General features: G+C 43.0%; 1 protein-coding gene across 1 annotated transcript in view; it reads left to right on the forward strand.

The window, feature by feature from the left end:
• Slc24a3 (solute carrier family 24 member 3) overlaps positions 1-25,746 on the forward strand; it is a 469,023-nt gene that overhangs the window by 59,240 nt on the left and 384,037 nt on the right. The window contains exon 2 of the mRNA XM_029535751.1: positions 13,575-13,703. Within this exon, the coding sequence (XP_029391611.1) occupies positions 13,575-13,703 (129 nt within the window). The remainder of the gene's footprint in view (positions 1-13,574; positions 13,704-25,746) is intronic.

A 25,746-nucleotide genomic window follows, 5' to 3' on the forward strand; every position in this document is an offset into this window, starting at 1 on the left:
AAGGCCCCTACCTAAACATGATAAAAGCAATCTACAGCAAACCAGTAGCCAACATCAAAGTAAATGGAGAGAAACTGGAAGCAATCCCACTAAAATCTGGGACTAGGCAAGGCTGCCCACTTTCTCCCTAATGAGTCATTTCTAATCTCCCCTTAGAAGGCCTTCCTGTGCTCTCTAGTCAAGATCTGCTGCATGCACTCTCTCAGGTGTTGGGAATCTCTTCCCTCCTCCCTCTCTCCTATAACCCTGGTAGCTTTAGCAAAGTAGCTCCTGGGTCCCCAGGTAGGGCTGCCCCTGGCCACCCCCTGAAGAGTGGGATAAAGGAATGCCTACCCAGGGATGAGTGGAAGGTAGCTAGCAGCCCTCCCATGCCTGACAGACCAGAGAATAGGGAAAACTCTGGTGGGGCCATGGGTCTTTTCCTCCCCTCCCCCCCCAGCCCCTTTTTAGTTCCCACACTCACCCAGCAGATGGGCATGATTTGACCTGATGAGTATGGGCTCTGAGAAGGAGGAGAGAAACTTTGAGAGTTTATTACCTTTATGAAAACTCTTCTTGTCCAGGCAGGCAGACCTGTGGGACAGTTCACACATGGAGGACCAGCTTCTCTGGAGTTCTGTGGCAGTAAGGACACAGACCAGAACGAGGCAGATGCCAGACAGGAAGCAGAGTCTTCCGGTTCATGGCAGTGCTCTGCCACAGCAGAAGGCACGGCACTTCATATTGTCAGAAATAAAACATCTAAAATGCTTTATTTGCCTGGTGATTTCATCACAGATGTTCTTAATAGGGTTTAGGGGTATCAAGGCTCCAGTAGTAAACAGATTCATGGTCACATCAAGAACCCAGTTTCATATTTTTTCCACTCCCTTGTGTTTGCTTCATCTCAAAACCAGCTTCTTTCATAGTGGCAAAGAGATCGCCATGGTTTCAGGTCTCACCTCTTCTCATAGAAAGCAATGTATGGCATCAACAGCTCTTTGTGGAGAGGACCTTCCATCCTTCTTAGAAGCTATTACCAAACTTCCTTTTGTGTCTTACTGGTGGTTACTTATCTCTCCCAGACCAGAGACAGGTCCACATGCAACTTCCTGCTTTTCAAACAGTAGTGGCCCAACCATGAAGTTAAGGCAAGCCACTTACTCCATCTCTATGACTTCCTGCTGGCACAATAATGATGGGTGGATGTAGTCTTGAGAAAAAGAACACTTTCATGATATCCACCATGGGGCTTCCCAAGTACCAACCCCAGTCTGTACCTGGCACACACCTCTGTTCTCACCACCCATTTATCTTTCTGCCATAGAAAAATAATATATAATCCTAGAAGAGACAATATGCCCTGTTCATGGCCAGAACTCCTTGCCTTACTACCCCTTTATATTGTGTTGTTGTTGTTGTTGTGTGTGTATGTGTGTGTGTGTGTGTATGTGTGTGTGTGTGTGCATCCTGTGTTTGGTGATGTTTCTTGACCATGGAAGCTGTAATGGACAAGGGTATCTTACAGTATTCAGAAAGGACTGGCCCAGTGTAGCTTTGGGGGACAGAATGTGAGCTGAAAAGCAGGGAGCAGGCAGCCTGCAAGGAACAAACTGTGCTGAGTGGGACCAGGAGTCCACAGCTAGGTGCATGTGGCAGAAACCCAATCCTAAGGAATTGAGTTTCCTTTTCAGTGAGGGTTTTTCCGAGGGGAAGTCATTGGAAGCCTGCCTCAGAGGTCTGTGCTGCTTGTCGGAATTCTGTGAAACAGTGGAAATGTAGGGGGCCCTCAGAAAGTTACATAGGGATGATGAGATCCTATCAATCCCGCTTGCCGGTCAGGAGGTACGTGGTGGTGGGTAGCACCCTACCTTTCCCAGCCTGTCACTTGCTGTCAGGCTCAGTAGTGTCCTCTTTCTCCAGCTTGCCTTGCCTCTGGATGGGCCTGAGACTCAGGCTGAGACAGGAGGGCCTGGGGCAGGCCACGTTTTTCCATTCACCCCTAGTGTAGTAATCTTGTTGCTGGCTTCAGTTTCCAGCTTGGACAGGTGTGAGTATGACCCAAAGAATGGAGTGAAATGACTTTGTGTTGAAACAGAAAGTATACCACCAGCCACCTCCATTGTCCTAGCCTCTTGGGGAGGTGGCAAAGGGATTGTTTCTCCTCTGGAGTCAAGTTCCGTGGTAAGAGAGAAAAGGGGAAAACATCATTAGAATGTCCAACACAGCTCCGAACAAACCCATTTGCTTCTGCACACGTCTTCCCATTTGGTCCAAGTGATTTTGTATCAAAGACAAGGTCAAGGTTACTTTTGGTCGATGACATCATTTGGATTCCCTCTAGACATCTCGTCTGCTCTCCTTGGGTTCCAGCCACAGCTGTGGTGGGCAGGTCACTTTGAATTCAGATTCCCATTGAAATGATGGGATATGCCTCCTTTCATTCTGAAACCCTTTCTAGCTGGGCTATCCCTGAGACGCAGAAGCTGGCTTGGCCCATTCAAAATACCTGCTGGTTTTGGGGGGGGGGTTGTGTTTTTAGGGGCAACTCTCTAAACTGGTGGAACTGTAGCAACACAGCACTCATCCTTCAGATGGACAATTTGGGAAGGCTTTCTGGAAACATCACTAAATGTCCAGTGGGCTTGGACCTTGATAGGAGTAAGGGCCTCCATGGTATATCATGGTACATTCCCCATACCCTGCCCTGTCTTGTCTTCCAGTCTCCCTCAGCCTCCTCTCCCTCCCCCTTCAAACAAACTGCTTACATCCAGGTCTTTGCCTTCTTAACATTGGCTTTTGGAGAACCCAAATCAGGATACTTCCCACTGTTACCAGCACTGACTTGCCATCAGAAGCACTCCTGCCCTAACACGATGGTATTCGGGGCCTTTCACTATTTGAATGTGCAGGTTCCTGCCTGTCAGCTGCCAGGGCTGGCTGAGTAGTTGGGGAGCTGTGCTTAAACCAAGAGGATCCACTTTCAGGGGCCCCGCTTCACCACCTGTCACCTGGAATTGATCTCTTTCTGCCATGTGGCCATCTTAATCTACACAGTAGCCCAGTGCTCTTGCAGACCTGTTCCTTTGTTTTATAGATGGCATCTGAAAGGCTCCCTATGAAAGCATGGGAAGGCAAGCTGGTTTGGAAGAGAGCAGTGCTGGCTTATTCTTTTAGATTTCATCAGATTTTTACATGAGGTGGGATTTTAGGAAAAATGAGTCATAGATTGGGTGGGTATCTTTCCACTGCTCTTCAGAAAGACCAAGCTAGACTGGCTCAGACTGCCGACAGAAACCATTGCATCACGTGACTGAAAAGCTCATGATCATCTTGGATTCATCTGTCAAAGTCAACACATGATGTCATCTGGGCCTTGGTTGCTTGCCTCTTGATGTTGTCTCTGGTCACCTTTGTGTGTGTGATGTGTCCTTAGACTTAAAAGCTCTGGCTTTCCTAGCTCCAGGTTCACATTTACTGAAAGAAAATGGGTGAATCTCATTCCCGTGAACTCTTGCTTGACTGGCCTGGTTTAGTTATAGCCATTTGTCAGAACCAATCACCATGGCCCATGAAATGATCACCCTTTATTAATGTGGTCGTCAGTTTTCCAATACTGTAACAAAACAACGGAGATAATTAACTTGTGAAGAGAAAAGGTGTATTTTGCATCCTACCGCTTGGAACTTGCCATTATCAATTGCCTAGTTGCTCAGGAACTGTGGTGAGGCAAAGCATCATGGTCAGGCCCACAAAGAAGAGCGAAGTTGCCCACTCGTGGTAGCTTGGAAGCATAAGAGAGAGAGAAGAGGGGACCAGCATCCCAAGTCTTCTTTAAGGCATGTATCCTTTCTCCTCAGACTCCCACCCCCAGGCCTTACCTCCCAAAGGTGAGGCTTTGTGGGGACATTCAAATTGTTACAGTTGACCATGGGTTCTGTGTAGCCTCTCACAGGTGGACAGAGCTCCCTGTCAGAATGGGTAGAGTGGCTGTGGCAAAGGGTTGCTTTTGGGGTTCAGGCTGGAAATCTTAAGGTAACTCAAATTAAGGGAGAAGAGATGCAAAGAGGGATGCGGGGTATAAACAAAGTAAAAGTGTAGCTAACATTATATACATTTCTCAATAGGGATTTCTCAAGTCCTTCTGTCTAAGACCATCCCAGAGACCAACAAGAAAAGGGTAACCATGTCAGGAAGCCCAGGACCTAAGTGGGTGATGGAAAATATACATGGCTGTCACTCATGCAACCATCATCAGGAGGCTCTTACTCCTTGTGAGGCTCTCAGTATTAATGCCTTGTCCCTTCATCCCTGGTTCCTACCACCCCCCACCATCCCCAGGGAGAATCCCGATACTTCTTGACTTTTAAGAGCTTTCTCCTTAGGACCACAGAAGGGGAAATGCCTTTTATTTCTCTTCCTTCAGCCAGACTCTCTCCTGATGTTTTTATTATTCATGTGACTTAAGAAGAGCCCAGGATGAGGGGGAGTCTTAGTCCTTGTTCAGCCTCTTCTGCAACAGCAGGATGATGTAGCCTAAGAAGAGATGTAGACAATTTTGTACTTGTACCCAGCAATAAATTGGAGTGTTTATTCAAGCACAGATGATGGGAAAAGCTGTGCTTTTGAGGAGCCAAGTGATGTAGTGTGGTCAAATTCTATTCAGTTGGAAGCAAAAGGTGAGTTTTTAAGAAAAATGAAGGAACATATTAGTCGGGATTGCAGGGGTCAAGTGTATTTGCTGTATGGAAAATACAGTCACAGGGGGCACACCAGCAGAGTGTAGCTTAGCTGGGATCGATGGAATCATTTGAAGCTGGAATCTGTGAATTCTTCTGAACAATGTGAATCCCTGTGCCTTTAATACTTTATTATGTGTGAAAATGATGTATTTTATTGAGGCCTTGTACCTAATTTTGGATTTCTATTTTATATTTAAAAGAAGAACACTTATATAACTTTAGACCCTATAATATTCAGAAATGTAGATTTAAGAGGTAAAAATAAAAATGAGAACGTGACTTTAAAATTACGGTTTTTTTCATAGAACAAAATATTTAGATTTTAATGAATGAATGAATGAACATTGTTTTATTAAGTAGACATGACTCATCTCACTTAATCATTTTTTGAACACGTGACTTTCCAGAAACATGTGCTTGAAGCTCTGACTATTTTGCATTTTGTTTAGTAATGAAGCTTAATGGCTTAGAAAATCCAGTCAGGCTCAAGGGTCTAAAGGGCAAAAGCCCACTGTAAGTGAGATCTAAGTGAAGACACTGACTTTCAATCAAAGCCAGTTATGCAAAGGACCCTCATCCTGGCCCAGCTGATTAATCTGCTCCTTTCTTAGTGGTACATTTATGCACTCAGTACATGTGTTCAAAACTCCTTGTTTTGGAATGTTTTTAAGTAGATGAGACAATTCCACCTAATTTATTCTGACTGGGACATACAGACTGTTTTAGAGTCTGCTCATCTTTATCTTCTGGTAAGGGGGCCACAAAAATGTCTTAATATTTGTTTTTCTAATGGTCTTTCCATAGAGCAAGTTACTTTAGGAAAGCAACAGATTTCTCATGAGCTATCCAAATGTCATTTTGAAAGATCCATGTTTGAAAGATCTCTGAAGATACATGTGTGCTCTCTGAAAATATTGACTAGAAGCATACTTACCTGGTAATCATCTCCTTCCCAGAAAATTATAGCATGTTTATAGTAGTTGTCATTTTATAACAGATAAATGCACACTTCACATTTTAAAATAATTTTTACATGTACTTATTGTGCCTCTGCACTCAAGACTGCATTGGTATGATACTTATGGAACATGCACAGAAATCAGAATAAGAGCATGGCTTACAGGAGTTAGTTGTCTCCTCTTGGATAGGTTCCAGGGCTCAAACTCAAGTCATCAGACTGTGTGGCAAGAACTCCTACCCACTGCGTCATCTCACTGGCCCTAACTCACTAGTTATAAAAGGCTAGTTACCATCTATATATCGTCTGAGAGACTAATAAGAAAGTAAGGTATTGGTGCTGAGCTTGGATCCTTGACATGTCAATGGACCATCAAGAGGAAATTGAGCTCCAGGCAGGATGCATGGGTCATTAGAACAATCCTATTTGCAACATCTACTTGTAGAGTGCATGTCATAGAGAAGGCTTTCTGGAATCTTCATCCCTGCATCAGTCTCACAACTACCCTACCTTGGCATTCCCAGCATCCTCAACAGCAATTCAGACTTTTTCTCATGCCTTTAGTATCAAACTCTGGGCAGTCCCTTTGTTCTTGTTAGGGACTCATCCAACGTGCTTCTTCCCATGCCTGACTCCCTGAGGATTGATTGGTGAATTGGTGTGTGTGTGTAAGGTGGGACAGTGGAGTGTTCAGTATCAGCCCGGGCTAGAAGTTAAAATATTTTGGGGGATAGTAGGGAAAAGTCCTTTTCTTTCATTTGCTATGGTGAGCTTGCAATCTTGTCTGGGGATAGGCATAGTTTCTATAGCTAAAGGATGCGGCTGTATACCATCCATCTCACAGGAGAGCCCTGGACCTAGCAGCTTGCTTAGGTCCCCATCCTCCCTGTCTCCACCAAGACTTGATTCTACTGTGCTCTGTGTTCCTTTCCTATACCTGCAGAAATGCCAGGTTCTGACAGGCCCATCGACCCTTCCTTCCCACCCCCCACCCCCTCGAGCTGAGACAACAGCTTCTCACCATCTGGGAAAAGACTGCATGACTGCTATGGTGAGGATGTAACATGAGAATTAGATACAGAATCCAATGTCCAGCCTTAAGGAGGGTCTGAAGATGCTCCTGACTCCCAGCATTCCACTCTAAGTGGGATGGAGACTGATAGAGTTGATTATCTGCTCACTATACTCTGAGCAAAAGGGGGTTTCTTTAAACTGATGTTTTCTTTTTTTTTAAAAAAAAGATTTACTTATTATTATTCATATGTACATTGTAGCCGTCTTCAGACACACCAGAAGAGGGTGTCAGATCTCATTACGGGTGGGTGTGAGCCACCATGTGGTTGCTGGGATTTGAACTCAGGACCTTCGGAAGAGCATTTGCTGAGCCATCTCTCCAGCCCAAGGGAGTTTCTTTAAAGAGACTGAGACCCTCAAATGTATTCCAATTCAACATAACTTTTCTGTTGGAGTAGAGACTATAGGAAGAAGTTTAAATCAACCATGAAAGCTACTGCCTTAGAGTTCCGGAGCGGATGGGGGCACTGGAGGTGTGACTCAGCCCATCAGATTCTTAGGGTCCTCTCACCTGCGAGATACAGTGTACACATGGCCTGCGGAGGAGACACTGATAGAATCCACGGCTTCCCTATGGGTTGGAGTTCTTTTCTAAGATACTCAGCATCTCCCCAGAACCATTTCTGGAAGCTTGCACATATTTGATCAAAACCAGTATATGGTCTACTTTCCTCAATTTCTTCCTCTCTGCTGGGTTTGGAGGGAGCACTTTGTTAAGTTTTGGCCTTGTGATACATCGTGTTCCTTCCCAAGGACCAGGAAGCAATGCAGAGGGAAGTTCTTATTTGGAATCTCTGAAAGATTTTGTATTGGAGATGGGGTAGATATAGAAACAAAGTGGAAAGGGAAGGATACAGTGGGAAGAGGAGAGAATTGGCCCCAATGAATATGTATAAAAGCCCCATATGGAAACTTGCTACTTCATAAGCTGATTTAAGAAATAAGAATGAAGTGTTTAAAAAAATTTGACAGAAAAAAATCCTCAGGTATAAACCCCTTTCACTTATAGAAGATAAAAATTGCCTGGCCATCCTCTTGGGATACAAGGGGTGGGCCAGAAAAGGGGCCACGTGGAGAGTGTGCTGATCACTGGAGACTGCAGAAGGCGGTCTGTTGGCTGCTGGCTTATGCAAACTCAACCTCCAACCCTGGGGTGAAGACCTGGAGTACATAGAGTGGAGGCAGCTGTGTAAACTGCAGGGTGGGTATTTATAGCCTTGGTGAGGCGTGCAGGGCCAGCCTAGAGTCTGTCAGTGGCTATCACCATCAGCCTGAACCTTGTGTCCTGGGCTGTTTTCTGCTCCTTTCTTCTTGAATGATGCAGGAGATTCCAAACTTACTTTCTGCACCTTCAAGGGAGGGGCTGTTGCCATGGTATTCGGAACACTTGGGAATGCTGGCTTTCCACTCCAGGACAGCATTCCAGTTCTCAAGAGGATAGAGTTGTATGTGCTCTCAAAGAGGGACTGCTTGAAACTGTGAGGCCGTTCTCACTGGCTCCTAGCACTCTGGGACAAAGTGGGGAATGCACTATGGACTCAGATCTGGACTTGGGTTCCAGTTCGGCTAATTGACACATGGAGCAAAAGTGTAACAGAATGTGGTGACATGGCACAGGAAGGGATCTCGGTGCATAGGTGAGGGACACAGAAGATGCATTTTACATTATTCTATTTTCCATTTTTACTAACATACATTAATTGAACAAAATAATAGGTTTCATTGTGATATTTTCCTGCACATATTTGTGGTGTGTGTGTGTGTGTGTGTGTGTGTGTGTGTGTGTGTACTTTGATCATTTATTTCCTTGACCACTCTCACTGACCCCTCCCTCTTCTACAGTACCCCTTTCACTAGTGGTACAGTCTTCAATCTGTTCAGGTGTCAGAGGAGTTAATCCCTTGCTAGAGAGCAAACAACCTCATCTCTCTTCTGAGCCTCAGACCAATATCTGAGAAGGGTTAGAAGGCCTGTGTATCAGGCTAGCAGACAAGAGATAGTTAGGAGTCGGGGCTGTGAGCTGAGGATCTGAGTCGTGGGGCTCCCAAGAAGATCCATTATTGGTATCTGAAATCCTTGGGGTCTGTATGCTTTGGTCATGGGAAGGAGAAGAGGAAAGGGACAGAGAATGAGAGGAAGGGGGAGCAGGGTGCTGGAGTGCAAAAGGGTGAACACACAGCTCTGTAATGGAAACTTGGCACCCAGCCTCCACTTTCTTTGCTTCCTCAGTGCATGCAGCTCAGATCTCAGATTGAGAAGCAAGTTTCCTCCTCTGACAGCAGCAGCACACAGCATCTCTGTGGCCCCCTCTTGTACTTCTGCTCAGAGACCACAGCCCTACAAGCTTCCTCTCTTGGTGACATGTGACATGGGAGTCTGCTGCTTCCCCCACCCCCTTTACCCCCTGCCTCCACCCTTTCCCTTGACTAATTAGGCCAACATGCAACTTTCAGGGCCTGGCAGTTGAGGAGCCAAGAATGCTGTGAATTGGGGCCAAGTGTTTTTGTTGACATTGCTCTAGTGTAGCTTTGCAGAGCAACCTCTTTCCTGCAGCAGAGAAGTCCAAGAAGCCAGGGAGGTGAGTTAAGAGAGAACCATACAAAGTGTAAATGTGGACACCCTTGTCACATCTGCTTCATCTTCCTCTGCCTCATAACACCCCCACTGCCCACCCTTTGCCTTTTCTCTCTAAATGCAAGACTGGAACAGCCCATGTCACAGAGAGCCAGGTTCTAGGAAGCTGCTGAGTATAGTGCTGCTCATAGAGCGAGAGACTACAAGTGTTCGAGTCTTTGGGCTGTGAGACTTTCCAGATGTGCTGCCTATCTTCATAATAGTTTCTGGGGACTGTTTAATAGATGTAGTGCAATGGTCTTCACTCCCCACCTAGTGTAAGGTAGAGGTCCTTTTCCCAGTCTGTCTTAGTCTCAGCTGTGCATTGTAACCAGGGTGAGCTGCTCCCATCCAGAGATCTGCCAGGAAGATGGCCTTAGAAACCATCAAACGTGGATTCAGATCTTTCTTGCTCACTGTGTGATGGTGGCACATTGCTTAACCAGGGAATGCTTCCACTTCATTCCCTTGTTTGCAAAAGTGGAGGCAATCTTTCCACATAGATTTACTTTGAATGTAAAACATATTTAAAAATGGGAAGCTGTCTCAATAAGCACAATGACAAAATCTCTGGGAAGTATTCAATATGGCCTTAGATTGCCTATAATCTTAGGCAAGCACTTCTTTGACTAATTTGCTTCAGAGGTAAAGAGGCCATGAAACCTTCTCTTCTACTAGTAGATATTTGAGGAAACCAAACTGAACCACAACACTATTAAACTTTGTTCTCACTGAATGTTGTTACTACTGGTATTATTATTCACATTAACATTTTCTCCGATTCTGAACATCATTGTTATATCAGTGATCGGTGGTCAAGTCTGTTTTTGTTGAGATAAAAGTCTGTAGGTTTTGGAAGGCTGAGGTTCTGTCTTAATAGTGTCTAATTCGTAAAGATATTGAATCATTATGTTAAAAAATCCTCTAATTTTCTGCTACAATAGCTGGCTTTGCTTTTACATCTCTTAATTGGTATCAGCTTTTCTCTTAGAGTCACAGATCCATGGAAACTTGGCAAAAGAGCTTTGGGAGTCACTGGAAGGAATACTTTTGTTTCTTTGCAAGTCTTCAGGGTCTGTTTGAACCTTAAGATTGTAGGTCCACGAAGCACCCCCCTCTGCCCTGCACTGTGAGGACCGACAGTAGAATGGCTCTTCTGGCAGCCACAGCACGATCAGTTCTTTAGATACCATGTAGACAGGCAGATACTTAGTACTCTGAACATATCTGTTGTTCTGAACTCTGTCGCTCTCTGGCACTGTACACCTTCCAGCACATGCATCCAAGGTCTTTGCTGTGCACCAGAGCTTAATGTGGAGCTCCAAGTCATAGGTTAGAAAGGCTAGAGAGGAGGATGAAGAGATGGCTCAGAAGTTAGAAGCACATACTGCTTCTGCAGAGGACCTGAGTTCAATATTTAGCTCCTACATTTGGTGGCTCACAACAGCCTAGAATCCTAGCTCTGGTCTTCAAGAGCACTTGCACTGAAGTGCACGTGTGTGTGTGTGTGTGTGTGTGTGTGTGTGTGTATGTGTGCGCACGCCTACACAAAAGACACACATACACACACACTTTAAAAATCAGAAATAAATCCAAAGAAAAGTTGGAGAACTAATGTTTCTGGGAATAGCCTTAAAGCCATAAATGAGGAGGAATGAGTAGAGCAGTGCTCTGCTCCCTTGCGCCCCGAGTATCTGAGTTGCTTTCCCTCTGGCTTAGAGCGATTTCAAAGGGGCCCAGTGCTCCTCAGCTACTTTGGCGACTGGCTTTGAAGCACACTTTCCCTACCTTACTTCTCTGTTCCCTGGCACACTCTTCCTGAGAACATATCTGTAAGCCAGTGATGCTTAGTTTTTCATCTTGGGAGCTCTTCCTGACACTGGCCCGGGACAAAGAGAGCTCCACTAGCCACAGCTTCGATCGTCTTTAATACATTAACGGTACATTAATATCTCAAGACTGATTGCTAGGTTTATGGCCACTGACCTTATTCTTTCTTCATGAGTTCTTAGAGTTCTGTGGTTTTGTCTGTTGTTTGTTAGTTTGTTTTCTCTCATTGTTTGTTGAGAAGTTTCGCCTCTTCTCTGATGATTGGTGTGTTTCTGAATGTATACCTAAGTTCTCGTTAGAGATCTTGACAATTATACATTCAGCACTGGGGCTACATTCAAGGAAAACCTAAATTCTCTAGCTGCTGATGCTATTTGTGGCTTTTTGAAGTGAGGGGCAGATGAACACTGGACTTTCTAGAAAGGTCTATGACCCTAACTGACCCATGTATATGGTGGAAATGGTGATTTCAGCTTGGGGTTATGGAATACTATCGGTGATCTTATAGCATTCTGGTACTGAAGAGATATTGTTCATACTCTCCCATGTAGCATTGTGACAATAATGAAGGTAAAATTGTTTGGAAAATTGACAATTATTTTAAAAATGCAGACGAGGAGATGGTGGCCTTTAGCTTTACGTTGACTACTCCAAAGCACCACATTGTGTGGTTGGGTACACTCTGGTGTCTGTGTGAAGGCTGCTGGGCCCCAAAATTATGGCCCTTGTTTTGTATTTAGAGACAATTTTTGTATTTTTAAGAATATTTATTATGTAAGGAATTTTTAAAATTTAAGTGTATTTTGATTATATCCTTCTCCCCTCCCCAAATCCTTCCAGATCCCCTCTTCCTTTCTACCTACCAAACTTTAAGCTCTTTCTCAGCAAACAAACAAAAATACAATACAACCATTTTTCTAGCCAGAGCTATTCTAGACATTTCAGAGCTGATAATCTTCCATCGTTTCCTTCCCTAGTTCCAGGCCACTAGAAAGAGCTATTCTGTCTGGCCGCCTCCATCCTCAATAAGCCCCTCTTGCCAAGCTTAAGCTTTCATTACTCTGTCTTTGTCTTGCTGGATTTCTCCATGGAGTTCCCAACTGTTAACCTTTCTTCCTTGGGTTCTTTCCCTCTGCTTTTTAGTACACTATGGTCGCCCTCTCACCCCATGATCCTTTGTTTAATTTGTTTAACCCCCTGCTCTCTGGAGAAATTTTAGGTCCTCAAAGATTTTCTTTTCATATTTTTTTTTTTTTTTGCCTCAGTGGTCATCACTACACACAGAGATGTATGTATGGAGTCTCCCTCCTGTTGTGAAACCCACAGAGATCCCATCTGGACTATATCATATGCCCTTCCCTGTTTGGGATCCCTTTTGTACTAGCTCTCTCGCCTGAGGTATCATTACCAAGAAGCTATATAATTTCCCTCCTGATAATCTTATCAGCAGACACTTGAGACTCGACATTCCCTAACCAGGATGGAGAGCTTCTTCCCTCGTGTGCCCTCCCTTTCCTCTCTGTTCTTTGTGCTGACACTAGCATCTCCACCGTCATCCCATCCAGAGACTGAGGCATTGCTCACCCTCTCACACGCCTTCTGTAGCCTTCTTTTACCTTCATCTCTTTATTTTATGAAGTCTTGTGCTGAGTCTTTTATAGGCTGCTGTTTTAGGGATGGTGAAGTGATGCCTTAGCTTTGGTTAACCTCCAAGAATCCGATTCTGAGCATATGTTCAATTGCCGTTGGCTTATATGAGAGACAGTATAAGTACATATTTTGGGGATGTAGACATTGGTAGGTTAAAGCAGCTCACACAGACCCAATAGAGCCCATAGTCTGGATCTCTTCCCAGGTCAGTTCTTAATAGCATCATTTGTAGCTTGAATTGGATTCTTGTGAAGGTATTGGTGTCATGGAAATCATCCAACGACTATAAGTCTAGGTTGTCTCTCACTATTATTGGTTGTTAAACATGTTTTAGCATGTCAGTGGGTGTCGGGGATTGAGAAAGAAAAGAGACAGCTATCAACCAAATATACTTTATCAAGAGATTTATCCTGTAGACAACATTAGTTTATTCACACTGTGGGAATCTCTGGAATCCAGTTTAGAATGCATACCTTGCTGCCCATCCATCTCAAACAATGAAGTATTTATATATACGTTCCTTCCTGTCATTGGATAAAAGACTGCTTTTGTTGGGCTCAATAGGATTCAACAGTCAGAGGCCCTCAGACAGCTAGTTTCAAGACATCTTAAAGGCATTCATGCAGTACAGAGAAAAATGTTAGCTGAATAAGGCACAGGCTCCTATCATGGGCAAAGACCACATTCAACTGTTAGTGATATATGGTGATTTTTTTTTTCCTTTCTAGAACTTGACCTCATGGATCTCATTGGGGAAGATAGAAAATGGATGGTGGGGAGGAAGCTGATGCAGGTGAATGATACACTGACTTCTGAAGATGCAGGACTCCGGAGCAGCAAGAACTGCACAGAACCAGGTAACAGTGATGGCCATGTCCTCACAATGGCTTCCATGTTCTTTAGTTATGGCTGAGAATGAGCTGGGTGACATATCTCTTCTTTAAGTTTGAATCTGGAGATATTTTAAAGATGTTTAAGGTGTACCAGAAACTCACATTTGATTCTAACAATTTAAAGATCCTGTAACTAAAGACCTGTTTCATCTTTAGTGTGGATAAACAGTTGTCAACATGTTCTCAAAGACTTTAGGTCTTTTGATATCAAAAGTGTTTTAGTCATGTGTGTCTACTCCTTTTTGGAAAGATGAGTAGAAGGACCTTTCCTTATCATAATAAGCATCTTAATAATAATTTTTAAAACAGAAATGGAAATAATGAAGACTAGATACTTGTATGTCTATCTTCAAAATACTATATGACCTATGGTCCTCAATTAGCAGGGTTACTGTATGCTATTATCAATAGTTCACAAAGACCATTTTCAAAAGTCAGTTAAGTATTTAGGAGCTACATTTAATTATAAATGAAAATGGTCATGAAGGATTTGAATTCCCATGTTGAGTGGATAGTTGTGGATAACCTCAGAAGCACAGACATATCAAGGGCTGGCCTGAACTCACAGGAGAGGGAATGTGGAGGTTCTACTCCATGGACTCTGTTGGTGATCTTGTCTGGTTGTCAAACAGTTTTCCAATCCATTTCTTCAATTAATAGGCAAATGGTAAGTGGGATGTAGGGAGACAGGAATCATAGTAGTGGAAATCCCACTTTTACCTTTGGGGTGGAAAGAGTGGAGTTAAAGGAGACATGGTGGTGGATATCCTTCAGTGAGTTTGTCTAAATGCAGGATTGGAGGAGATGGGGTGATTCTGCATCCTGCTGGTGTGGCTTTCTTCATGGGGAGAAAGTAGTCAGCCTTGCTGGTAGTGGCATTCTTGCTGTTAGTGGCATTCTTGCTGTTAGTGGCATTCTTGCTGTTAGTGGCATTCTTGCTGTTAGNTAGTGGCATTCTTGCTGTTAGTGGCATTCTTGCTGTTAGTGGCATTCTTGCTGTTAGTGGCATTCTTGCTGTTAGAGGCATTGCTCACTCTATTAACAATCACTTCCTTACAGAGATAGGCGCATAAACTTCAGGTACATTGAAAACCATTCCAGTGGAAGAAATGATTCGACTTCATGAGTAGCAATAAAATTCCCAGGTTGATAAAACAAACAAACATAGCTTGTCATCTAGTGGAGTTGCTAAAGGAGGGTACAGAGAAGAAGAGATGAAAGGTTTTAGGATGAAAGTGGATAGGTAGCAGTGAAAGAGAACTCAGGCACACTGTACAGAGAAGACTATGATATGCATGTATGGAAATGTCATTATTAAACCCGCTACTAGTCACAATTAATATATGTTAACAAAACCTTAAAAATAATGGTTGCAAAGGAATATGGTGCCAGAATTGACACTCTTATTTACTCAGCTGTAGACTAAAAAGGACTAGGATTCCATTTGAAACCTTGACTCAAAAACAAAGTATAGGTAAAATGAGCAAATAGGTATAAGGCAGAGTCCTGTTCTCATTATAGCATGTTGGGACTTGCATTCTTCAAGAGCCCCTCCTTCTCCAAACCATGGGGACCACTCCCTTGCCTGAATGCTGTTGTTGTGCAATGTCTCTAACTGCACCCTGAATGATAATATTTAATGACAATTCAAATCAGATGAATAGGGCCAGTAAGATGGCTCCATGATGAAGAGTGCCAGTTATTCTTCTAGAGGACCAGGGTTTTAATTCCCACCACTCAGATACCTGTAACTCCAGTTCTGGAAATTCAGTGCCTTCCTCTGCTCTTTGCATGTATCAGAACTATCTATGGTACAGAGGTATATATGTAGATAAAATACCCATGCCCATAAAACTCATTAAAATTAAATCAAGTGAATAAAAGTAACATAAACAAAACATGCAGATGCTTTAGATGTTCAGTCGCATCATCTGTCAGATATTTAATTGCTGCATGTGATTGGTAGCTGTTATAGCTGGGCATCACAGGTCCTGCATCATGTTTATCAGCATAGAAGAGATTATTGGACAGGCTGAGCTAAAACTTCCAGTGGTCTCTGGACATATTTTCTGTCTTAATAATTCACTTTCAGACAGCTCAAGAATGAAGGATGAATGTGTGTATTTGTGATCTCCATTTCCAACCTCCTAACCTAGATCTTGGAGTCACACATAAGTTTGAATTCTCGCTTGGAACCTATGGGATTTGGGCAATATAATCAGATTCTCTTAGTCCATCAGCTCCCGAGAAATTATGGCAATCATTCTGACCTTTCACAAGTAAGAATTGGTACTGAAGTCATAAAGTATGTACAGTTTAGGGCCCCTTGTATGATAGTTGTATATTAAGAGTTGCCTTCAAACATCCTGTGTCTGCTGGAAGGTGTCCCTGTCTCCATTTCAGGTGAGTCATGATGCAAGATTCACAGAGTCACAAGTCCATAGCCACTCTCCACCAAAGTTGGCCAGTCTCAGTCTGTCTCCGGTGGTCCAGAGATGAGCAGCTGGTCAGCTGAACTATGAGGAGCAAGTACCATTATCTTTTAGACAAGCTTTGAAGACACCATCATCTCTGCTGACCACTAGTAGTGATGTGTTCAAAACATGCCAGACATGCATGCATGACCTACCTGACTCAGTGCCTTCCCGAGACAAAGAGATAGATGTATGAGAGAAAAATTAAAGCCAAATTAGACCCCTAATGGATGTCTGAAACCACAGAGAACACTGAGCCCTGCTTTAATGTGTGTGTGTGTGTGTGTGTGTGTGTGTGTGTGTGTGTATTTCTTATATACACATACTACAATTATCTTTAATGGGGATGAATAATAATGACTGCTAATAAAATGAACAATTATATCAATATACTATAATAAAAGTCATGTAAAAGTTATGCATTGCTCACGTCTGGAATTTTCCATGTAATATTTTTGGACCATGATTGACTGCGGGAAACCAAGGGAAATGAAACTGTGGGTCCGAATGAGACTCTGCTGCCTTCATCTCTATGTCTGACTTTAGCTGGAGTGAGCTGTGGCAGGTCCATTCACTCGTCATTGTCCAGTTTCCTTTAAGAGGTTCTGAACACAGTGAATATCATTGTGCTGGCTGAATACAGTGGTGTCTGCTCTCAGAAGTCTTAATGCAGGGCTAGGAAGGGAGCCTGTGGTTTCTGGACTCTTTCCCTTCCTATTTGTGATGCCAACAGTGCCCCTGCATTGATTGAGATGATGGACCCGGGTTCCCTCTGTGCATGGAGGGGTGATTGTTTGTATAGACACTTGAGCATGCTGGGTGCCAGTTGAACTGTAGCCATGTGAGCCGTGGTGTCAAGGTCATAGGCAGGAGTTAATGTAACATTTGTCCCAAAGCACAGTCCGTTACCGCTAGTGTTGTCACAGTTTTCAGTTCCAAAACTGTGGCCTTGGAGACCCTGTTTTAGATGCTGTTAGAGGAAGCCTATAGATTCAGAATCTGGAGGTAGAATTGGGGCATTTGCTTCTCCCCTTGTATTACGGAGCTGCTTTGTGTCTCAGAGGTTCATATCTTCAGCTGTGAAATAGAACTCTGGCTTTCGTCCCTTCCATTACACAAGCCCACTAATTCAAAGAAATTTGAAGAATAGAGATTCAACAAAACTTTGACTCCAAGTCAGCCCCCTGCTTCTCCTAATAGCTTCCTTGCGTTTGCACAGTTCCAACTCATCTCGACCTTCTTTTCCATTTCCCTCCTCCCCCACCCCTTCCTCACCTCTCCCCCACCTCCTCTTCTCTCTCTGCTTATCTTTCCTTCTCCCCAAAGGTCAGCAGCCTAGAGCACTCCATATGCAAGCCAGAAGAAGCAAAGTACATGACCTCTTATGAAACAGCAGTGTTCCATGGGACTGGCCTTTCAACATTGGGGTGTCTTACTCTTTGTATGATACTTGCTACTTTATGAATATATTATTTTAGGCATTTTTGGTTTTTACAAAATGGCATATTTAGTCACCTCTGGTTTTAGTGGAAACCTATCATTTTTCCCCTCTAGAACTGAGTAAAAAGACTGACCTCCAGGCTCCTATTTTTTTTCAGGCAATTGTTCCAGCTCCCTGTGAATTTTTGAGGCTGTTTTCTTAGCCTGACACTGCCGATTTCATCTGCAGTCTGGAAACATATTGCGTTTTTGGCAAATAACACTTGAAATTGTTTACTCAGATGATCTATTAAGAGAAATTTCACTTTGAATAAATTTGATCCACAGAAAATTAAGTTAGCTAAATGTAATCTTGAGGGTGGTGGGCAACGGCAGGAGAAGTGCATTCTTTATAATAACTCTGTGTACACTCGACAGGATTTTATTTATACACTTTGCAGTATGCCTCCAGAAACTTCCCCATGTTTTCAGTTCTTTGATATTTTGTAGAAATGGGTCTCTTCGTAGGGCACCTCTCTCGAACAAACGTTGGGAGGAGAAAAATAGCTGAAGTGTCAGGCTTTGGCCCTTCAGACAGAGGACCAGCTCATGGCTCACCCTGTCTCTTGGCTTAGTTGGCTCTAAGGCCTGTGGAGGGAAGAATGATACCTGGACCTGTGTTGCAAGACGAAGCTGAGCTTGGTGAGAGACTGTCTTAAGGGAATGTGTCAAGATATCAATGGACTGTGGACCGATCAGAAACTACATAACCTACGTGGTAAGCGGGAATTGGAATTGCAGATAGGGACCAGAAGAAACAAGATGAAGTGGGTTCACGGAGTAGGTATGGTGGGAGACAACAAGAAAGGCATACGAAGATCCATCTGTTTAGGGATTTAAACAGTAGCATCAGAGTTGACTGGTTTAATCCAGGACTGGATATGACCAATGTATGAAGCCTGAAAAGCCTCAGTTTGTAATCCTTTATATGAAAGGTCAATATTCAGATGGGAATAAATAACTGACCCACCCAAAAGTGATGGGACTTAGAAGCCAAGTGGGGCTCCCCCCCACCATAGATACACACTGTACAGCTATGCACAGATAACCTGCACTTCACATTACCTTGTTTGGACAAATGGGAACTTAATGCTGACTCAAATGCAAGCTTATGTTTTTCTTGCAGCTACCTTGTAAAAGTAAGGTTGTACAGATAAAAATTACAAAAATTACATTGACCATATTTCTATCAAATACATGAAAAATATTAGGAACGACCAGTTGTAACAACCTCAGTGTTATCATTGCTGGTATTGAACCCAGAAAAAAATGAAATTTAAAGGCTGAAAAATCTATACATTATTGCTCAAGGTCAAACAACTTTAACTTCTCTTTGTAGATGCATTTGTCTTCTCTCTGTCTCTGTCTCTGTCTCTGTCTCTGTCTCTGTCTCTCTCTGTCTCTGTCTTTCTCTCTCTCTCTCTCTCTCTCTCTCTCTGTGTGTGTGTGTGTGTGTGTGTGTGTGTGTGTTGCACTATCACTATCTACCATATTCTCTTGAAATAGTGTCTCTCACCCAACTCGAAGCCATTTTTACTAGTTTACTTTGCCAGAGAATTCCCTAGGCTCCTCCTGTCTCTACCCTCAGTGCTGGGTATACAGGTTGACTATGCCTGGCTCTTACATTGGTGCTGGGGATTCAAACCCAGGCCCTAATGCTTATGCAACAAGCTCTTGCCACACTGAGCCATCTCTCTAGCATTGTGGCCACAGTTTTCTTAATGATTCAAAAATAACAGCTGTTCATATTCCTACATGGAGAATGTTAGAAACTAATGTAATATTCTTTTTAATTTGTGTCAAACTTTTCTGCTGAATTAGTTGGATGGGCTAATAGCTGCTATAATGGAGTTGGTGCCTTCCACCAGCCCCAAATTTCTTTTTCAAGCAGAATTCTGCTCCCAAATTGGCTTTGTTATAAGAAGTGGTCCATGACCTTCTGGTCCTGTTGCCTAGGAGTTTTTGTATCACCAAATGTGGATTCCAAGGTCCCATGTTTCTTCACATTGAGGATTGAAACCATGGAGATTTGTCATAGTAGGATTGGTCATCTCTGTTCAAATTCTATAGGCCAGAATTCAGTCACATGACAAGGGAGGCTACAGGATGAATAAGTCTGTTGAGTAGCTATCTGGATCCTACTACATTAATTTATTCCAAAGTTAAGAAAAAAAGTTTGTATGCTTTTTATTATAATGGTGTGCAGGCTAGCTTTAGGTTAACATGACACATATTGGAGTGGAGGGAGCCTTGGTTGAGAAGATGTCTCTACAAGATGGGGCTGTAGGCAAGCCAGTAGGATAATTTTTCAGTGATTGATGGGCCATCATATGGAACTGTAAGCCAAATAAACTCTCCTTGACTTGCTTTTGGTCATAGTGTGTTATCACAGCAATAGTACCCTTAACTAGAACAAAAGGCAATGTGTACCACTGTAGAAAAATAATGATTCAAATTATGCTGTTCAAGCCCAGCTTCAACCCTTGGATTCATCATGACATCTTCACCTGGTCAAGGTGACACTGTTGATTCTCCTTTCACCCTGGAAAGATTACCACTGAGGTAGAAATTCACCCAGTTGCAAATTACATGTTTGCCTTGGAAGAAAACGATAGTTGTTTTTATGTAGTTGAGATCATTAAGCGTATGGGGAGAATCTGAGTTCTGGTGGAAATCCTAAATCCTAGTCCATCTTTTTCACCTCTTTGATGTTACTCGAGGTTTCCAAATTCTCTGGGCTTCATTGCTTAGGGGCCGGTTAAAGAGCCACCTTCACAGATTGTACAGTCACTAATGGTGTGAGTCTTGCAGACTCACTGGGTTCTCTGTGGTCATTGTCTGCACATGATGGGCTGCATCCCCCTTTATCTTCTTTACCAGAAATGAAAAAGAAGGCAGACTGGAAGGAACCATTTATAATCACTATACTGTCCTGCAGACTCATTAGAACATGGCCACAGTATTAGGATTGCTTGATGAGTGACTAGAAATTTTCAGATCAGCAAGACAAATCACTCTCACAGATTGAGAAACAAGAAGACAGATAAAGGGATTATTCAGGAGACTTCTGACTTGGGAAGGCCAAAGAGGCCAGTTTTGGGGACAAACAGGATGAAAAGCAGTGGAGGACTTTCTGTTCTGTAGTCATCACAAGTTTAAAACACTTAGGCTGTGCCAGGAAAGGGCCAGCTTTTAACTTTGACATCCTTTAAGATCTTCAAGACATTTCATGGAGATCTTTCTTTTTATTTTTTTTTAAATATACTATTCTCTAACCTAGTCTGGTAAGTAGTGTCTGGAATTCTTCTGAAAGACAAGCGACGGGAGATAAACCATCCTTTGATGTAAGGCTTTTGGGGGCATATTTGTAAAGCATGTTTGGATATTCTGAGTATTTCATGTTCATTAGCTTTACTGGAACAGTTTGGCCCCTGGAAAAAATTCATTCAGATCAGACTTCCAGCTTATGGATGTCTAGCCTGTAATGCCCACTTGATAAGTAAATAATAAATAGTTCAAAGTCCAGACTCACAACTGTAAGGAGAATTCAAAGGATTACTACCTCTAGTCTCCTCCAAGTCCCTTTCCTTAAAGTCGGTCCCAACAAACAAGAGCCCTTGGATAATATGGCCCTGTTAACTACATCTTATGATAACATTTTGTAAGAAACCCATCACATTTATAAGAAACACATCTGCTTTTGTGTGGTCAATGCCTACTCTTGTCTATCAAGGTTTAGTTGAGTAGTTGCATACTACAAGGTATGCAAAGCCACAATCAATTATTCTCTGGTCCTTCACAGAAGTGTTTATTACTTTCTCTGTGCTAGACCCTGACACTGAAGTCTCATGTGGCCTGGAAAGGAGGTTAATCCAAGAGTGAGTCTCTTAACTTCCTCTCTGTTCCTGACCCTCATCATTCCTGTGCCATATTAAATATTCTAATATAATCCTCAGTGTCAGAAGGATTGAGAACTGGATTTTTTCCTTCCCTGTCTCTATTCAACTCATAATAAAAGCTCCCTGTCCTTCAATATTTCTCTGTTCTTGAATTGGGAATATGTTTCAAGTTTCAGGAACGTTTTTCCACTCCCTAGAAATACTTGAGAAGCATTGTCCTGGACTGTCTCCTCAATTCATGACATCTGCTTTCCTGTACTCATTACTCTCTGATTTTGTTTCTCCCTTGGGCCTGAGAGGAAAGCTTCAATGGAGGGTTGGATTCAGGTATCGCAGCCTATGTGACATAGGAACAGTTTCAATAACGCTTACCTCTTGGGTCTGTCCAGAGCAGTGGGCAACATCCTTACCTTGTGAAGAGACAATGGGAACATGAACAGAGTAGTGGGCATCACCTACTTTTGGATCCATTAAACCACTTCCTGGCTATGCAGTACCCTTGGCTGGACCCATGTTGCCTACAATAGTCATGGTCATTGTCTTCCTCCCAGCCAACGAACAAATGCTAGTTCATGTCACTTGTGTTATGGGTCTTACTCCTCTGTAACTTTGTTATTCTTTTGAATCTCACATTCAGAAATTCTCTTTTTGCACAAGTCAACTTATAAACCCAGAGTAACTCTATATATATGAAGGAGTGTCTGTGGCATCTACCACTAGAAGGGGCTGGAATGAGGATCAGAATATCATCTGTCATAGACTGATTCCCCTAGCTTTGTTGGTGTGTATACACAGCTTTTAAGTCATACCTGCAAATCTCGATTGCCAAAAGAGCACCAATTTGCCTTCATCCAAGTGTTCTTTCTCAGGTACCTTAGGATCATAAGCAGTGGAGGTCTTGGGTGCTTGCCAGAAGTGGTCCATTTTGGCCAGATTTGAGACCTGTTAGATCAGAACTTCTTGAAAGAAGACCCAGACATCAGAATTTTCACAAGTTTTTCCAGGGGTTGCTTGATTTACTCAGGCATGAAGTCCCTTGGTCTAGCTCTTGGGCATCACTTGAGAAGATGTGAAGTCTATGTCCCTCCCTACACTCAGAAACTGAGACTGCTTAGGTATGGAGCCTAGGGCAAGGCCTTAGGGTGTAAGCAGCTCTCCCCGATACACATTTGACTTGGAGAGTGATGTTCTAAGACTAAAAGAAGATGAGACCGAACTTTTTCCCTCAAAGCCTCCCTTTAGTTTCTCTATGCTCCAAAAACCAGTTTAGGCTGCCTGCCCAAGGGATACAAAGAGCCGAGTTATAAGTCATGTGATTTCAGGCACAGAAACTTCCCTCAGTGGGATTCCAGTGGCCAGTAAGCTAATGTCTTCTGTATGGGCTACCTAGGATCAGGTTTTACCTAAGTTTCAAATAGTGCTCACATTGCACTTCAGGGAGCCCATTTAAAAATGAGGATGTCTAGTTTGTTGTATGGGTGCCTGTACGCTTCCTGATATGATCCCATTCATTTCTATGATAAGAAAATAAAAAGCCTTAAATTAAATATCAGCAGCCCCCTTTTAGAAACAACAAAAAAATGATTTGATGGCAGTATAATGCCTTATCTAGCTTTATCAAGACCCTGAGCTCACCCTTAGGATACTACACACCATTGGGATTAGGGATAAAGAATTGAGACAGGAAACATGGCAGGCTATCGACCACTGACTGTAGCAGATCATGCTGGAAGAGGCAGAGGTCTGGGAGTCCAAGAGTAAGTTAGATTTGTTAGTGATTTTGTCTTGTGGTCATAAGGAAATTTGGAGATAAGAGGTGGTCACATTTTATAGCTCCTGGGTAGAATTAGGGATGCAGGCCTGAGTCCTGTAAACCTGGGCAGGATCCTGACATTTGCACTTATGCAAACCAGCTAGCTAACATCTCAGGGACTCAGATTCTTCTTCTGCATGGTAGAGATGATTCGCAGCAGTGAGTTTTTAAAGGGGACAAAGTACTTCGCACCCGGCACGTGCTCAGCCTTGAATGGATGCCTGTTTCCTGAGCACACACTGTTAAGATTCTAAGAGATCCCACACGCGGGCTCAATGAGTGACACATAAAAGACTGTGGTTACCTTACATGCTACTGATTCTTTAACATGAGAAGAGTAAAGTGAATTTGACAAGTATTAATATAAAAATCCAGGATAAAGTAGAAATAGCTTTAGCTGCCCGAGTATTTGTGCAGGCCACAAGAACAGACTATTGGTACAAGCGTAAGTCATTAAATGTGTCTTTCATAGAAAAACAGAAATTCCGCACACGACAAAATCTTGTTGATCTGCCCTGGGAAAATCCAGAAAGCTACCACTGTTGATGGCGATTCAGAGTTTTAGATGGAGTGTGATAGGTTGTGTGTACAGAGTGAATTCCAGTGGACGCACAAGACTTGAACCTCTGCGAGCAGGTGCCAGTGACATAGGACATTTTCTGCACATGACTCTGCTTCCCTTTTCCTTAGCTTACTTGGTTGCTGTTACAAAACTCTGCAGACTGCTTGGCAGATGAAAAGAAGGTGTTGGAAGTCCTGTGTTATGAGTTATCATTTATGAGTGGGCAGCGTCACTGTGTTATGAGTTATCATTTATGAGTGGGCAGCGTCACTGTGTGGGACTGCAGAGTTGAACTTGTGTCCTCTGCAAGAGCAACGAGTGTTTCTAACCACTGAACAACCTCCCTAGTTATCTCTATAGCTAAGGCCCTATTGGTGGCAACATCTGAAGCAGATACATGGCGCACTGGGTATCTTCCCTTCCCCTGCTCATTACTTGCTCATTCCCTGCTGGTGTTCCCTGGGATAACCACCTAAATAAACACACTCAGTGCCTTCGCTTGGCATCTGCTTCTAGGGGAGCCTAAAGTAAGCTGAGGCACTTGGTGGCTAAGGAAGTGTTTATGTGCTAGCTTTGTATGGGTCATTTAAAAATCATAAATTATCTACTAAAAATCACCTTGAAAGGGACAAAAAAGAGGGACATAAAGAAATAAATGACACCTAAGGGATTTTTCAGGGATGGGATTTGTTGGAAATAACGAATCTTACTCCATTTGAAGGCCTTAACACACACAATTCACACTTTAAGGCAAGGGTCTGGTTTTCTTCCCTATCTCTCTGTATCTTTGTGGAGGTAGTTGTAGAATTCTTTCCTCTCTCTGTGGTTCTTAGGTGCTTTTTGCTAGTCCTGTCTTTCCAGGTGTGATGAAAGAAATCCAGCTGTAGTGAGTCCCGGGGTGGGGGGCTAAGGGATCAGACAGAGTGGTTTGACCCACTGTGTTCATAGCCATGTGATTCTGCTATAGAAGCTCCTGGGAGCAAGGCCTATGCAGCATCCTTTGGGATTTTGGCAGATTCCTTAAGAACCACAGAGACGTCTCCCTCACCCCACTCCCTTCCAGTTTGACTTTGGAGAAATATGAAGGGGAGGATTATGCGTACCTGGTCTTTGCTAAGTTTCTTTTCTTGATAAAGTTTTCAGATACTACAGAAATATAAGTATCTGACAAAAAGAAAATGACCAAAATTTTCAAGTCTTTTCCCAGAGAGAAACCCACCAATATGAACATTCACCGAAAGAGTTCATCATTGTATATGAGCTATCTGTATGAACTGATGTTTACATGTATGTACATTTAATCAGGAAAATATACCTATGTTCCAAAATATGGATGACTCTCAAAGGCTGAGTTCTAAGAAGCCTTATATCATGCTTGCACAGATGGTTCTAGAACAAGCGTGAACTGTTCTATGGTAATAGGAATCTGATGTGTGGTTGTGGGGAGGTGAGATGGGCTGAGAGAGTTCAAGAACCTTTCTGAGATCATGTCGCATGCACCTTTAGCTTCATGATAGTTGGATGCACAGTTGTTTCAACTCACTGATGGACTTGATGGTACACTTTAGACTTGCAGACTTTGTTCTGTGGGTACATGTAGCCCCAAAAGAAGAGAATAATAAGATTTACTTAGTGATATATTACTTAGCCTATGTATGGGAAGGAGTATAGCTTTAGTTTGTTTAATGTTTGGTCTCAATATGTAGCGCAATCTGGCCTTGAATTTTGGATTCTCCAATCTCTGCCTCCCAAAATGCAGGGATTACATGGGGGACTACAT

This window comes from Mus pahari, chromosome 3 (genome assembly GCF_900095145.1).
Source record: "Mus pahari chromosome 3, PAHARI_EIJ_v1.1, whole genome shotgun sequence".
Taxonomy (NCBI): domain Eukaryota; kingdom Metazoa; phylum Chordata; class Mammalia; order Rodentia; family Muridae; genus Mus; species Mus pahari.